Source organism: Monodelphis domestica, chromosome 1, assembly GCF_027887165.1.
Source record: "Monodelphis domestica isolate mMonDom1 chromosome 1, mMonDom1.pri, whole genome shotgun sequence".
Lineage (NCBI taxonomy): Eukaryota > Metazoa > Chordata > Mammalia > Didelphimorphia > Didelphidae > Monodelphis > Monodelphis domestica.
The window spans coordinates 603,921,173-603,937,937 of NC_077227.1; the positions used below are offsets into that span (position 1 = coordinate 603,921,173).

The 16,765-nt window shown below is 36.7% G+C and overlaps 1 protein-coding gene across 1 annotated transcript in view; it reads left to right on the plus strand.

Annotated features, from left to right (window-relative positions):
• The window catches only part of TTL (tubulin tyrosine ligase), a 49,235-nt gene extending 37,577 nt beyond the window's left edge, over positions 1-11,658 (plus strand). Inside the window, exons 6-7 of the mRNA XM_001373839.4 lie at positions 7,547-7,690; positions 9,804-11,658. Of these exons, the coding sequence (XP_001373876.1) occupies positions 7,547-7,690; positions 9,804-9,918 (259 nt within the window). The 3' untranslated portion in view covers positions 9,919-11,658. The remainder of the gene's footprint in view (positions 1-7,546; positions 7,691-9,803) is intronic.
• The last annotated feature ends 5,107 nt before the right edge of the window (positions 11,659-16,765 follow it).

Consider the following 16,765-nt stretch of genomic DNA (forward strand, 5'->3'; position numbering starts at 1 on the left):
AGCAAAGGATCAAGATTTAATTATTTGAGAATATGACCTTCAACAGACATGTGCAAAGCCACAGACCTCTGGGCAGTCCTGGGTTAAGCTAGAGCCACCATTGGCACAGGGAAGACATGGACAGTGATTGGTAGATGTGAGAACTGAGGGGAGGGAACTTGGATGTTTTCCTTAAAGATAGAGGGGGTCTGAGGACTGGGAGAGTTGGTTGGAGAGGTTGTGCTCTGAGAAGCTTGCTCTAAAGGAAGCTGGAGGTGGAGGCCCCTGAGACTGTTTCTCCATTTTGGTCACGTGAGTGATAGGGACTGATCTCTTTCCTTTGCCTCAGCTATCTAAGGGCTTGGGCCTTTTGGCCCAGCCTAAACAGAGGGGGTATTTAAGCCCTATTCCCTTCTCTCCCCTTTCTCTCTCTCTCTCTCCCTCTCTCTCTCTATCTCTAATACCTTTCTTCCTCCTGTTTGTAATTAAACTCCATAAAAGGTTGACTGCTGACTTGAGTTTTCATTTAGGAATTACATAGCTGAATTCCTTGGCGACCTTAAATTAATATATATCAGTCTTTTAAAGTGATTTCCTTGTCATAATTCTAAGATAGAAGGTAAGGGTTAGAAAAGAAAAGAAGAGAAGAGAAAAAGGAAAGAAAAGAAAAAAATTGGTTCTTTTCAAAATCATATGAAAAATATCAAATATCATTAAATAAGTTCTCAATGTCTAATTGTAAGTAAAAAAGACTAATTGGATTGTAATACAATGTTATAGTAAAAATGAGATCCCGGATCTCCTGTTGTAAAGGACCCTAGAAGTCCTCTATTCCAAACTCCTAATTTTACAAATTAGGAAACTGAGACTCAGAGAAGCTTAATGATTTTCCCAAGGTTACACTGTTTATAACAGCTGGAATTCAGATTAAGTCCTTGTAACATTTAAAAGAGTGGTTGGCATAAACTGTGACCACAGAAATATGGTTTCAAGACATTGTCTTGAGTTAAATCAAATATAAAGTGGTCGCCAGAGAAAAATTCCCAAATATGAAATATACCCAAGTCAGCTGGGTTTATATGGAGATTTTAATTAATACAAATAAAGGAATTTATGAAAGGGAGAGAGAGAGTAAGAGGAAATAATGAGAAAAGGGGTAGGCCAGCCTAGGCCAAAGCCTTAAGAGAGAGATCAGTCAGTCTTTAATCCACTCACCACAAGATTTGTCCCAAGCAAGATTCTAGTGTTCAGAGAGACCCAGCTACTCCAACTAGTCTGAGCTCCAATTCAGCTTTTTCATTGTTCAGTAAAGGAGTTTACAACTTTATCTTCCCCTAAAGTATGCTTAAGTATGGGTGGAGTAGAGTTCTCACATTCCTGACTAAGTCCCTTCATTGTTTAAAATGGGGAATGGTCTTAACCAAGTGTTCTGAAGTAGGGTCTGAGAATTTTTAAGATTCACATCCTATTACTCCAAGTTCAGCAGTCTTTTCATTGTATGATAATACTTCTCAGTTTTGAAGGAAATAAGCCTAAAGAAGTTTAATGCAATTTGCTCATGATTGTACAGCTAAAAAGTGGCTGGGACAGGATTGAACATAGGTCCTCCCAACTGCATTTCAGTTCTTTCCAATATACTGTGTGTCCCTCAAAGCCAATTGGCCATAAGAACTAAAGAAAATTAACTAGCAGAAACTATTACACTAAAACAATTAACCACTCCCAGCATGGCCCAACAATGGCAAAATACAACAGGGTGGTCACTTTCTTATTTCTGGACACTCTGCCTGTCTTCCTGCTTAAGATCATCTTAAGCTTTGTGAACACCCTAACACAGCATTGAATTCTATCAAGCTTCTATCAGCCTACTAAAGCTTCCAGATATTTTTTTTTAATCTTTACCTTCTGTCTTAGTATCAATTCTCAGACAGAACAACAGAGGCTAGGTAAATGGGGTTAAGTGACTTGCCTGAGGGTCACACAGATAGGAAGTTTCTGAGACCAAATCTATGAACAGATCCTTCCAACTCCAGATCTGGTGCCCTATCCATTGTGCTACCTAACTTTCCCTAAAGCTTCCAGATTTTTTTTTCAGATAAACTCCTCTCTAACCATGCCTCTCCATCTTATGTTTGCAAAGTTGTTGTTGTTTTTTAACCCAAGTGTAAGCCTTTAGTTTTATCCCTACAAAATTTCTCCCACTCAATTCAGCCCAAATGTCTGGCCTGTCAAGTTTCAGTTTTTTTAGGTCATGACTATCATCCAGTGTTTGAAGCCATCCCTCTCCTACAACATACTATATATAGCTTGGCTTATAGATGTAAAGCTTTTCTTAGTTAGCAAAGGGTTTTTTTTCCTTTTATTTATTTTTTTTAATTTGGTCAATTTCAAACATTTTTCCTTGGTTACAAAAATCATATTCTATTCCTCCCTCCCCTTTCCCCACCCTTCCTGTAGCCAACATGCAATTCCACTGGGTATTACATGTGTCCTTGATCAGAACCTATTTCCATGTTGTTGAAGCAAAGATTTTGAATATAGGTTTGGGTTGTTGTTACTTGAGTTTATGTTGAGACTTCAGACTAAGCTTTTGACAGTAATAGCTAACAGCATTCTGTAAAGCAACTTCAGAGTATCTCATCAAGTCATGTGTATTAGAGAAGAAAATGGAGGAGGTTTTAACTTGGTGTAAAATACAAGAGGCTTGTTATAAAGCCAGTTAGCTACTGATGAGAAGGAAAATATTTAAGATGTAGATTTTTAGTAGAAATGCAATTTGAAATATAGTAGAAATAGAATTTGGAATTTGGTAGAAATAATAATTTAGCAGAAATATAAATTGGTACACCAATTAGTTGATTTGTTGTTCAGTCATGTCTGACTCTTCATGACCCTATCTTGGGTCTTGGCAGAGATACTGGAGTGGTTTGCCATTTCCTTCTCCAGCTTATTTTACAGATGAGGAAATTGAGGCAAAAAAGGTTAAGTGACTGCCCAAGTTCACATAGATAGAAAGTATCTGAAGATGGATTTGAACTCAGGCCTGGCACTCTATCCAATGTTCCAATTAGTTAAACACAAGCTTTCTTTTAGTTGAATTTTTTTTTAATTTGCTGAGTATGAAGAACATACTATAGACTATCTAATTCAGCAGTGTGAATGGAGATTCTGAAATTTAAAGGCCCTGGGCCCAAATTAGGTTCATGTAAGTTACTATTATGGATCACTGAGTCTTTTCCACAAACACACAATGACAGCTTCTCTCATCAAGTCTTGCTTGTGAACAAATGGCTTGGGTAGCCATGCTCTCTTGATCTAATCTGACCGGATCCTCATAGACATGTATAAGCATTTCTGTCAGTGAGAAGTCCTCTACCTAAAGGCTTTGCAAAAGATCTAAAATTAGTTAGTTACAAGCCTCCACTTCTCCAACAACTGAAGACAGTGTATGCCTAGAAATAAATTTTACTGTTTCACGTTCTGAGAACTAGTTCTTAAGGGGCAGCATAACCACATCAATTTAATTTTTTTAAACATTTCTTTAGTAGCTACTATATGCAGAGCATGGTACCTATGCCCTAGTAAGGCTACAAAGTTTAGAAAAATTGAAGTTCCTGCTCTCAGGGAACTTACAAAATAACAGATACAGGTAACAAAAACATAATACTGCATAGTAAACACACAAGAAGAGAGCTTACTTGTTTATATCTTTTACAGTTTTATAGAGAGTACAAAGTCTTTGAAGAACATGATGGGAATTTGGAGAAAGAAGGTTTACCACCATCTGCCCACACACACAAGAGAGCTGGGTGATTAGACTAAGATGCTCAGGCATCTAGACTGAATTCTAAAATGGGTCCAGCTTTCCTTTATTTCTTTAAATTCAGCAAACATTTATTAAGCACTTATTATCTCTTTTCCTTGTCTGTTATATATTAGGTGCTTACTAAATATTTGTTGAATGTATGTTTGGGACAGACAATACAGATGGTCAAGGAATTGGGTCCAGAGTTGAACAGGACAAGAACTGGTTTGCCTTAGGGAGGGCAGGCTGGTTTGCCTTTGGGATATGGCAAAGCTCCTTTACTGACTCACAAGCTTCTCAGGTAAGCAAATACCCATATTTTTAATTCCAACATTCTACCAGTATTGCTATATGACATGGAATAGACATGAACTATAACTGTTTCCAAAGAATTAAGATTGATTATCCCAGAGAGGGCATTGCAAAGAAGTTTATGGTGAGTATGAACAGGCAGCAACATATAAACAGTAAGGAACTGAAGAAGTGGATCAAAATATATCCTCAAGGGGCATGATCTTCAAGAGTACCCTTGAGGTGTCTAGAAGATGGCCTCCAGTGAATGCAGTAGACTCCTCTGTGGCCAGTTTATGGGAGGACATGGCCAAGAGTCACACAGGATGAGCAGGCTTTCTGGAAGGACTGTTCTCTGCATCATTAGTGGGATTATGAATGGAGGAGATCATAGATGCATTTGTGAACTTGCTGGGAGCTATGCTAGGTTTTGGGGAGTAAAGCCAAAATAAGTCTTTATATTCAAGGGATAGATGGAAGGGAAGCATGGGAGGGAAGAAGGCAGCATGTGTACAGATACATAAATAAAAGGCAGTTTGAGTAGGGAGGAAACACTAGCAACTAGTTTATCATGAAAGGCTTCCTCTTGAAGAAAACTTGGGCCTCGTAGAGGTAGAAATTTTAAAAAATCAAGGATGTTTCTATTTATTCCTGTTAAATTATCATCTTATTTGATTTGGTCCAATGTTTTTGTTTGTTGAGATATTTTTGGTTTCTGGCTCTATTAGCCAGTGTGTTAAGTATCCTTCCCACATTGTGTCATATTCAGATCTGATAAATTTTCCATCTATATCTTCATTCAAATCATAAAACTGTTAACTACCACAATCCCAAGAAAAACACTGAGGATATGAAAATTTAAGTCTCTGCCTTCAAGGAATTTGCATCCACAGGGGATTACATGTAGATAAATAAGCTTATGACTAGGAGGATTCTGAATTTTTTTGCTTACCCTTACCCCCAGTGGGTAGAAGGACTTAAGAGGTAGAAAAAAAAACAAACATATGCTTGATATTCAAGAGGGAAGCTAATTTTTTTAAGTAACTTGAGAAGGAGAAAAAAATAATGCCTGATAATTGAAAAAAAAAAATTAAGTAAATTGGAGAGGGGAAGAGAGGGCTCTAGCAGGGATCAAGAAAAGCCTCATGTACATAGTGGCATCTGAGCTGAACTTTAAAGGAACTTAAATATTTTGAGATGGTGGAGGTGAAACAAAGAACTCCAGGCATAGGGAGTATCCTATGCAAGGGCATGGAGGTGAGACACAGAATGATGAATTCATGGAGCAGTTAGTGGTCCAGTTTAGTTGGAATACAAAGTACATAAAAGGGAGGATGTATTATATAATCTGGAAATGTAAGTTGGAACCAGATTGTAAAAGAGCTTTAATGCTAGTCTGTGTTTAATATTTTATAATAAAAATTTGGAGCCACTAAGATATTTTAGCAGATTGGTGACTTAGAAAGAGTTTTTTGGTATATGGAGGGTGTTTTGAAAAGAGAGGGAGACTGAAAGTGGGGATAAGTAAGGGCCCTATTACAGTAAGTCAGATGAAAATGATGGTAGCCTGAACTAGGGTGACAGCCACGTACAGGGAGAGAAGAGAACAGATGGGCAAGGTGTTATGATCGTAGAATAAGCAAGGCTTCTTGTATCTAGGTGGGGAAATCATATTATTGTCTCTTCATGATTCTAGGGATTTCAGACTTAAGAAAAAAATTAGAGAAGCATTTCTCTGAATATTAGTATTTAATTATAGAACAATACTTTTAAAAAAACAAGTATCTTCTTTTGTTTTGTGACTAGACACTTGAAATCATTTATCTTCTTTTTTGGCAGAGGGTAATAGAAGGAATTAGTCATGTAATCAAAGTAATCAGAAGAATCATAATCATAGAAATGAATGTTTTAAAGTGCTAAGCTCTTTAATTGCCCATTTTAAAATGTTGATTCAGTCTGTTATTCTTTTACTTTTTCTTTTTAAACTCATATTCTAACATATATCCTTCTAGTAGACTCCAAGATTCAGGCTGTAGTGAACTTCTAGGTCTCTGTCTAGCCTCATTCTCAGAGGTCACACCATCCTATACATTTCAATCCAACCAATGGATACTCTTTCCTTTTTTCAAGATCATTTTTAATCAACTCATTCAACTTTCCAAATTAGATTAAACAATCATGCTTAGTTGTTTGTTTGTTTGTTTTTTATTACATTCCTTGGTCCAGTATTGGTGTAGCAAAGCAGTGGGATCTCAGTCTCAGGAAATCTGAAAAATGTATCTTTGTCAAGAAGTGTGATGTAGTAGAAGCAGCATTGACTTTGAAGATATAAGACCTGAGTTCAAATCCCACTTCTGCTTCTTTGCTACCTCTTTGACCTTTGGTAGATCACTTCATCTTTCTTCCTTGGTTTTGAAATATGAGAATGTTGGACAAGATGAACTCCAGATCCTATGACCCTTGAATTAATGATAATTGATCACCATCATTTAATCTGGAAGCAGCATGGTGAAATGAAATGAAAGTTGGCCTCAAGCCAACTTTAAAGTCCCTCTTATTTGTCAGCTTTTTTATTTTATTTATTATTTATATGTCAGCTTATTTAGTCAGCTTTCTAAGATTATAAATGAAACAATTGTTATATATCTGTACTGATGGAGTTTTCATAACAAGAATTTTCTAAACAATTGAAATCACAGTTCCAGATTTGAAACAGAAATACAGAAACAGAGAGACAAAGAAAAGAAGGGAGAGAGGGAAGGAGGGATGTAGGGGAAAAAATGATTCCTTTTGCTTTTTTCCATATAGTTCATTCACTGGTAAAGAGCAGTGTTTTAGTTTTGTTTTACAAAAAAGGATTTTGTTCCAATTCATCCCTTCTCCTACTGAAAATACACAGAAAATCATCTCCTTGTTAAAGCAATATACATCTATAGGTACTTGAAAAATAAACCTTTGGAAGTAAGCTCAATTGAGTGTTTAGTTTGTCCAATTCTCTTATAACTATTGGCAAAGAAATAACACTTTAAGTATGGTTGAACACACTGGTAATTTCAGAACTTCGAAGAAAATTATTGATTGATTGGTTCTCTCTAATTCTCTGATAGTATCAAACTCTGGAAAAGGAAATAGAGATGAAGGGTGGCAAAGTGGACAGAAGACTGTCCTTAGCATCAGAAAAAGATGATTATGCTTTGATTCTGGCTACTAGTTCTTGTCCACGATCATGTGTCCAAGTCATTTAACCTTGATAAGTTTCAGCTTCATTACTAGCTTACTAGCTAGATATCCCTGGGCAAGTCACTTCATTGCAATTAGCCTCAGTTTCCTTAGCTATAAAATGGGGATAATAATGGCACCTACCTCCCAAGATTATTGTAAGGATCAAATGAAATGATCGTGGCACATAGAAGACTCAATAAATGCTTCTTTCCTTCCTTACTAAATTCCTTTCTTTTTTCAATTTTACAGAAGCTGCCTTATGTGTATAGAGCCTGCAATCAGCACCAAACACCTTCACTACCAGAGTTTCCAGCTCTTTGGCTTTGACTTCATGGTAGATGAGGAACTAAAGGTCTGGCTCATTGAAGTCAATGGGGCTCCCGCATGTGCACAGTAAGCCAGCCCCAAATATATTTTTTCTTCTTTTAGTACAAATTGATAATAGGTTCTTATTGCACAATTTCTCCCTCATTCAGCAGGTATTTAGTAAACATCTACAATGTGCTCAACACTGTATACATGCTTTGGGGAATAAGAAAAGAAATACATAATCATTATAATAGATCCTATTTGTATAATCCTTTGAGGTTTACAAAATGACCTCCCCATCCCAACCCTGCAAGGTAGGTAGTGAGAGTATCATTGTCCCTATCTTACAGATAAGAAATTTGAGGTTCAGAGAGGTCATGTCTTCAGTAATTAGCAGATTCCAAGTCCAATGTTCCTTCTATTTTACTGTGTGGCCAATGACAATGACATAATCTAGCTGGGAAGAAAAGGCAGACAATACATTAAAAAATCGGTTAAAACTACATGGCAGTCATGGGATCAATGTCACCATTAAGTGGTACAGACAGTAAATGCTGTAGGGGTTCAGAGAAAGGAGTGATGCCCATGGGCTGGAGTTGTGGACATAAGACTTGTCTCAGAAAACCGAAGAGGATCATAAGGGGAAAGCGAGGCACTTTTTAAAGTAAACCATTTCATAAGAGCCAGAACTCAACCCCTCATCTGTTTGCATAACTCTGAAAAAGTCATTATCTTCAGGCCTTAGTAACAGAATCACAGACTTGCAAGGTTAGAAGGCTCCCCAGAATCTATGGAATTCAACTCAAATCTAAATTCCTTCTCCCTCATCCACAACAATTGTTTTTGCTTAAAGAATTTCTATGAAGGGAAATCCCACAAGGGCACTCTACTATATCCCAAAGCAGTCTGTTTTGACTTTCATTAGTTCTAATTGGTCATTTTTAACTTAGATCAAACCTGTTTGTCCCTTTGTAATTTCTATACCTTGCCCCCAATTCTGCCATTTCCAAAAAATAATCTGATCCTTCCACATGCCAGCCCTTTAAATACTTGGAGCCCTCTCTCATGTTCCCCCTCTGTCTTCTCACCAAACTATGTCCTGCAACCAATGTTCTCCTAACATGAACTTCAAACCTTCCAGCATCGTAGGTAATCTTCTCCGGACGCTTCAGGTGTCCTTCCAAAATAGGATTTTCAGAACTGAACACAATGCTTCAGATAAGGTTTATGCAGGACAGAGGACAGCAAAACCATCATTTCATGCTTTGCTTTGTTTAAAAAAAAAAACAAAAACAAAACAAAACAGCAATTTCCTCACAGTTACATGTAGAAACAATCTTTATCATTAATTTTTTTAAATTTTGAGTTCCAAATTCTCTCCCTCCCTCTCACCCTTCCTCCTCCCCCCAAAAAATAAGCAATCTGATATAGATTTACATGTGAAATCATGTAAAATATTTTTCCATATTAGTCATTTTGTGGAAAAGTGAATGCCTGTCTTAATGCAGGCTCAAGTCAGAAGTTTTCTGGGTTGTTTTATCACACTCAACTCACAGGAGTAAATGAAGAGATTAGACTGGATAACCAATCTCTTCAGTCTCTTCCTCTCAAAAGCTGGGATCTGGTGATCACTTGGGCACATGGGAAAGGATGAAAAGAACTCAATGTCTAGGACACTAAGCAGTCCTTCACTTGGCAGATCAGAATAAACATCAATCTCCCAAGTTCTTTATGAAGAAGATGGTTAAATAATTTGTTGAGTTTTCTCTAGAAGCTGGTACCCAAAATCAAATCAGAGCACATTCAAAAGATGCTGATTTTCCCATGCCCTAATTCATATGTATCATTGCAACTTTGCTTTTTTTCTTTTCTAATCCCTACCTTCTCTCTTGATTCTAAGGCAGAAGGGTGGTAAGGGCCAGGCAATTGGGGGTAAGTGACTCCTCACACAGCTAGGATATGTCTGAGACACATTTGAACCAGGATTCCCTGCCTCTAGATCTTGATCTCTATCCATTCTACTACCTAGGTGCCCCATGCAGTTTTGTTTTTGTCATAGGAGAGATAAAAAATGATTTTTATAAGCAGGCTGGGGACAAAAGGATAAGAAAAACATTATACTTTTTTTTTCTTATGAACACATGTAATGATTATTTTTCTATGTTATTTGTCTATCTCTGTCTGTCTCTGATTTTAGGAAACTTTATGCAGAGCTTTGCCAAGGTATAGTGGATATAGCCATATCCAGTGTCTTTCCTCTTGCTGACACAGTGCAAAAGCAGAATCAACAGGCTGCATTTATCAAGCTATGATGAAGAGATGATCAAAGCATACATACAAGAGAACTGCCGCACATTGGGCTTTTGGGGGGCAGGAGGGAGGGTAAGTGGGCAGGGGAGACAGAGATTATTGGATTGTTTGAAATAATGCCAAAAATAGGAGAGAATGGATTTTTTTTACCTGCAAGGGAAGAAGAAAATAAAAATAAAAATAAACACTTTCAAGGAGAATCCAGGATGAGCCAAAGCTGCTCAAAATGTTTTACCAGACTTTGCTCTAAACACAGCTCATACAACTCTTGAAAACTGAAGCAAATCTCTCTGGGAGGACAGCAAAATATTACTTTAAAAAAAGGATTCAATAATTTTATGTTCTCATCCTTTTTTTAAAAAAATCTTATTTTTACTAATAAGGCAACTTTGTGAACAGCATCTCTCTTCCTCAGGGACCCAGTGAAGCTTGGTCCTTTTGTTAATGTGTAAGTTATTTCCACCTGCTGCAGTCTTAGTGCCTTAGCTCAGTTCCCAATAGGTAACTCTTCTCTTCTTTTCCATTAAGAAAATCTATCTTGTTCTGGGAACCAAGAACTCCTCAGAGCATTAATGTTTGGTTACTGACCCCCTGTACCTCCTCCACCCCTTATCCATGTGTCCTGTCTTCCTGGCACCTGTTGAAAACCTGAAAGGAACAAACACCAATAGTCTTGAGCTCAGGATGAGGATCCAAGCTAAAAGATGAAGAGGGTTTCCTAATAAAACTGGGATCACTTGTCAGTTAGATTTCCATCACAGGGAGATGAAAAAGTGTTGAGATCTTAAGCTAACCTATAGGTTTAAGGAAAATTAACTTAACTCTTAATGCTAAGTCTTTAAATATCTACCCTTCTCTCTCCATCCTCTACCTGACCCATACCAATAGATAAAAAATAGCATCTTTTCATTTCTTGCCAGATTGGCTTGAGATCTGTTTTTTTTTTTTCATTAACATACATAAGATCCTTACTTTAAACCGACTTATTGAAGAGTATTGTCAAAATCTCATTTTAATTATTTTCTTTTGAATTTTTTTAAACTCTTCATTCTTAGTAATGTTTTCTGCACTTTGAAAAGTAGACATCCTTATTCCCAATGAATTTGTTCCTACTCTTCCAACACTTCTCTGAATTTCCAGGTCAGTAACCTCCACTATCCATGACTTTCCCTTTACCTTTTCCTCCTTGGGCTCTAAGTATTATTCTGTCAGTCCTGACTAGCTACCTGTGCTGCAAAGCACTGTGGGAACTGCTTTTAGAGATTGGTGAGACTGGAGCAGTCTCCTTTGAAAAAAGGGAGGGAGGGGTGGCTTTCAGAAGTCCACATGGCACATAAAGGATTTTCCCCTGCCAGTCTCTCCTCTGCATCCCCCCCTCATTTTTTCCCCTTTAAGTTAGTTGTATTTTCGACTTATAAAGCTGACTCTGTCCCTTTTTATGTTTCCTCTCTTCGGAGGATACATCAGGAGACCAAATGAGTAGCAGGTTGGAAGTTTTGAGATCATATTTGTCTTTAATGTGTCATTCATGCACTTAGAATGTCAGTAGGGATAAAGATTAGCAAAAAGACTTTTTGATAGCATTTAGGAAATGACAGTCAGGCTTCTGCAAATGGTCTGATAGAAAATGACCCTCCTCTTACAGAAACATGAAATGTTTTTTCCATAGCCATTGTGCAATGTTAGGTCTGAGGCATGCTGTATCTCTCATTCTTGGCACAATAAAACAGACTGTACAATGAGGAGGAGTTTTTTGGATTTTTTTTTTAAGTAGCAGAATTTGAACACATGATAGTAAAATGTTGCATTCCAAAGGAACAAGTTATTTTAACAGAAGAAATTCTGGCCCTCAGCAATGGCATGTTTATTGAATTGCTTGGAATATGGCCTGATTGTGTCATTTCTCATGCAGATTTGGGATTCAGAAACCAGGCACCCTGTGGTTTTATAGATAATGAAGAACTTATGTTCTGGGGAGAAACAAAATCAGTACTAACAAAAGTATATTTTGGAGGCCAGAGAGCAACTGTTCGATTAAGTTTTGAACCAGAGGTAACTAGCAGGCATTTTGAGGAGAGGAGGAAACATGGCCTGAGATCATGGAGCCAGAAATTTCTAAGATATCCGTGTATATTCTTAAATTGACACGTCACCTTTAATTTTTCTCACTTTGAAGCAACAATAGTGGTTAAGCTTGTCTTATCATAGCAAGAATAGTAACCAGAACACATACTGGTATATTTCTCTAAACTTTGAGTTTTTAATTAACAAATTCTCTCTCTCTCTTACATTCATTTACATTCATTCCCCTCTATTTCCATTGGAGGGGAAAACCAAAAATAAATTAAATTCCTCTTTGAAAATGTCAGTCAGGCAAAACTAATTTTCTCATAGGCCATGTCCAAAACATACGTCTCATTCTGCACCAAATTCATTCCTTTGATAGTTAGCATGATTCGTCATTGGTCTGCAGGAATATTATGAGACTCAAGATAATGAATATAAAACACTTTACAAATCTTAAGCCTATATAAATGCCAGTTACCATAACTGGCTGTCACAATTATTATTATTAATTAGCCTACAGTCAAGTCTGGTGTTGACTTTATTGTCTGAGCCTTCTACTTCACTCTTGCTGCACTCAAGCAATGATTATAGGGTGATGCCGGGGTATGCTGGTAAATGTTTAACAACCAGGCTCTCCAGTTTTAAAAACATGCGATTTAATGCATTTAAACCAAATTATTAATACTTTCTTAAGTCTAAACAATCCACAGAACAATAATTCAAGCCCTGATTTGTGAAAGTGCTGATTTCTTAGGTGAAAATACCCACACTGAAAATGTAGCAATGGCCTTTTCAAGCCTCTTGGAGCTGGCTCCAGCACACCTCTGGTCCTCTAGAATCACAATCACTGCATATTTTTGAAGTCCTATCAAGATTCTCTTATCAGTGATTTGAAAAACTCCTTTGAACCTAAGTTTCCATGGCACTTAAGAATGCTTTAGCCCTGATAATACATTTAATGTATAATTACATTATACATAATACAGACCTTACTCAAAATGCAGATGAATTGAGGACATTCGTGCATCTTGGATGCTTCCCAGGGATTCTAATTCAAAACCATGGATATCTAATAAATAAATTGGGTTCTGTGTTTTTGTTTTAAATCACACCTTGTTCAGTAGGTGGTTTTAAGTTTATAAAGATAACTATTTCAGATTTCACAAGCATTCCAAGGCTTAGTTGTGGAATAAAGGCATAGCCACCCATCTTTGTAAAACTTATTCTGAATAACCCAGCAGTATATATATCATCTAATAGAAAGAGCACTAAATTGGGGATCAATATTGCCTTGGTCTCCAGATCTGGTTTTATGCTTATCTATATGATGCTGAATTAGTCAGTTTTTCTGTGCCTTAGTTTCTCAGTTTCTTGTGAATTAGCTTGTTACCTGTCCCAGTCTACCTCAAGAAGATTTATTGAGGAAAAATAATGCCTTGAATTATTCATAAAGAAGGCGGGCTTAAACATGTTAACAAGAAGAGAACAATGGACAAATATGTTGCATAGGACTCTTGTTTAAGCCTTTATTATAGAGAACAGTTAATTGTTTTAAGTATAACTTTGTACCTTGAATGCAAATATCATAGGAAAGAGTTTGAGCATAAGTCTCCACTATGAAATTCACACATTTGTGGAAATTAAAATTATTTTCATTTGTTCATGGCAACTAATGGCCTTAAGGCAGAATAACTAATTAAAAACATGATTAGCCATTATGAGTATAAATATGCAAATTTGTGAAATTACTGATTATTTACTCTGTAGTGATGGCATATATAAATCAAAGGTGATATCATGTATGAATTAGAATTATCTTCCATGCTTATAAGTGCCTCTTTCCCAGTATATTATACCAACATCTACTCCACAATAATATTGCATTGCAAGTCACTATTTCCTTAAAAGAATGACATTCACATTTAGCACGTCTGGTAGTATTTAAATGGCACAGTGGCCAACTTTGCTAGCCACTTAATAACAGGGGAGTGGCAAAAGATTTTTTTTTAATCAACTATTCTAAATGTCCTTCAGGAAAGTTCTCAATCACTCTGAATGAAGAGACTCCAGCACTAATGGATTTATCATAAAAAAGATTCTGGTTTCCATTCATCACAGTTGGGCAAAAAAGAGTTTAAAGAGAATAATCATAGATAATGTGTAAAGTAGATTTTAACTGATTATTTTCTCTTGAAACCTTGGAGGGAAGAAAACTAGGGATCCAAGAGGTAGAATTGAGTAGGAAGAAGAAACACAAAGGTGGGATTTGCAGTGTCATATATGAAGAACAATGAGTAAGCTAGTGCTACTAGAAGGAATATCTAAGGATACTGGGAAAGGAGGGATAGACCAGGTTGCCAAAAGACTTAAATGCCAAAAAAGAGCTGTATTTGATTCTGGGGGTAATAGGAAATCCCCAGGGTTTCATGAGTAAAGGGCTAACTTTGTCAGACTGGGTTACTGGTAGCCATATGAAGGGTAGATCAGAGTGGGGACAGGCTGGAGGTAGTGAAACCAGTGAAGAAGCTATTGCAATACTCCAGGCAACAAGGGAATGAATTAAGGTGGTGTCTACGTGAGTGAGGAGAAAGGGATGTTGTGGGATATAAAGGACAAGATTTAGTAACTGATTGGCTATGTAAGGTGAATGTGAGTGAAGAATCAAGGATGACACCAAAATCACAAACCTAAGAGACAGAAAGGATGGTGGGAGCCTTTCTAGTAAGAGGCAGAGAAATGAGTCTAGGGAGAAGAGAGTGAGTTCAGTTCTGGAGGTGTTGAGCTGGAGATTCCTACAGGACATACGTTTGAAAATATTCTTTAGGGGGAGAGAAGAGAAAAAGCATTTATTAAGCACTTACTCTGTGCCAGGAACTGTCCTAATTGCTGTAGGCACTTGGTGATGTGAGACTGGAGATCTGGAAGTCATCTCGGTGACTGCTGAAGTCACCAATTAAGAAAGTGGAGAGAGGGCTAAATAGAGAGTATTGGAGAACATGTTCAATTAATTAGTGGTCATGACATGGATAATCAGACAGATAGAAAGAAAGCAGTGTCATTAAAACTAAAAGAAAAGAAAGTATCCAGGAGGATAGTGTAGCTAGCAGCAAAGTCTTCCAACTTAAATAGAAATATATTCCTTACAGATTGCCTATTGACTTAGAAAACTCCCAAACGTATATTATCTATGTTGTATTGTGTCTTTATTAATTTTGTTAAACATTTCCCAATTACATTTTGATCTGGGTTGCCAGTTTCACACCTCTGGTCAATAATTTCCTGCTACCAAGAGGTTGAGAAGGAAAAAAATTGAAAAAAAAAAGGTCATTAGATTTGATAATAAAAAATCATCGGTAACTTTAAAGTCTGTAGTTTCACTTATATGATGAGATCAAAAACAAGATTGTAAGGAATTTTTAAAAATGAAAGAAGACACAGCAGCACTGAGGTAGACTTAGACTGCTTTTTCAAGGAGTTCAATTGAGAAAAGGAGGAGACAAAAAAAGATTGTGGGATCTAATGAGATTGGATTTTTTTTTATTTTTAAGAATGGAGATAGATTTGTTTGTAGACTGGAGGAAAGAAAACAATAAAGAGAATGAAGATAGGAGATACTCATAGAGGAGGGAAGGAATTCATGGATATTTACTGTTTTCTACTCTTGGTTATATCTTAATTTGGGTGTTCATCATCATATTGGGGTCACAGGAGATAGATCATCTGAAGATATAGAGATTTTAGTGGACTATAACCTCTTGAACAGTATGATTCAGTAACATTAAGAAGTTTTTAATGCCTTCTTAGGCTAAATAGTATGACTAGGGAGGAGTAAAGACTAGGATCACACTTTTACTCTGTCCTAGTCAGAGTTCATCTGAAGTATTTTATGTGTCATCAGTTCTAACTGCCAACCATTAGGAACCTTTTATGTCTTTTTTCTTTTACTGTGAAAAGATCACAGCCTGCCTCTTCTTCTATCTCTTCAGAATATCCTAGAGATGAATGATTCCATGTATGTATTCAGGGCACTTGGAAGGTGACACTTGTTAGAATGATCTTTAACCAACAGAGTTTCCTTCTATTCTTTTTACAGGGGGTTACAGAAAACTTTTTACAAGTTTCCACAACTTGTATTTCTCCTGTGACTTTAGAAAATAAATACTTATAGGGGTATTAGAAAATACCAAGAGAAGATCAGTAGCTGGCAGCAGGGTAAGATAACATCTATTAATGATGTTGAAGCAGGAGAAAAGAAGTTTCTGATGCTTTTCTTTGTCATTGAGAGTAATACATTCAAGAGAATATAGGAACAACTATGCAGTTTATGATTACAGATTTGCTTGGCTTGCTTGCTATGATTCCACTTGCTTTAATGGCTATTTATTATTTTCACTTCGCAACAGAAGATAGAATGCTTTCAATTCCTTTTGTAGCTTTCTGACTGGGTTTCTTAACCAGGTGGACTACTTAAATTAGCTCCCTGCCAAAAGAGAAGGTTGACAACAGCTAATTCCATTAATCAGCAACCAACAATACATTTGTATTAGAAATTAGTTCACAAGCTATAGAGGTTTCATTCACTAAAACCTAAAATTTTTCTTTTGTAATCTGTATGCCACACATTAGTCCTCTTCCAAAAGCCCACATAACAAATCATATTGACTCTTTTAACACGACTTGAAAGAAAATGGGTGCCAGTAACGAAGTAAGCCTACTTAAACAATTCTTTTTTTTCCTATAAAGGCATCTTAAGCAAGAATATTTATTGAGCTCAGATAATAC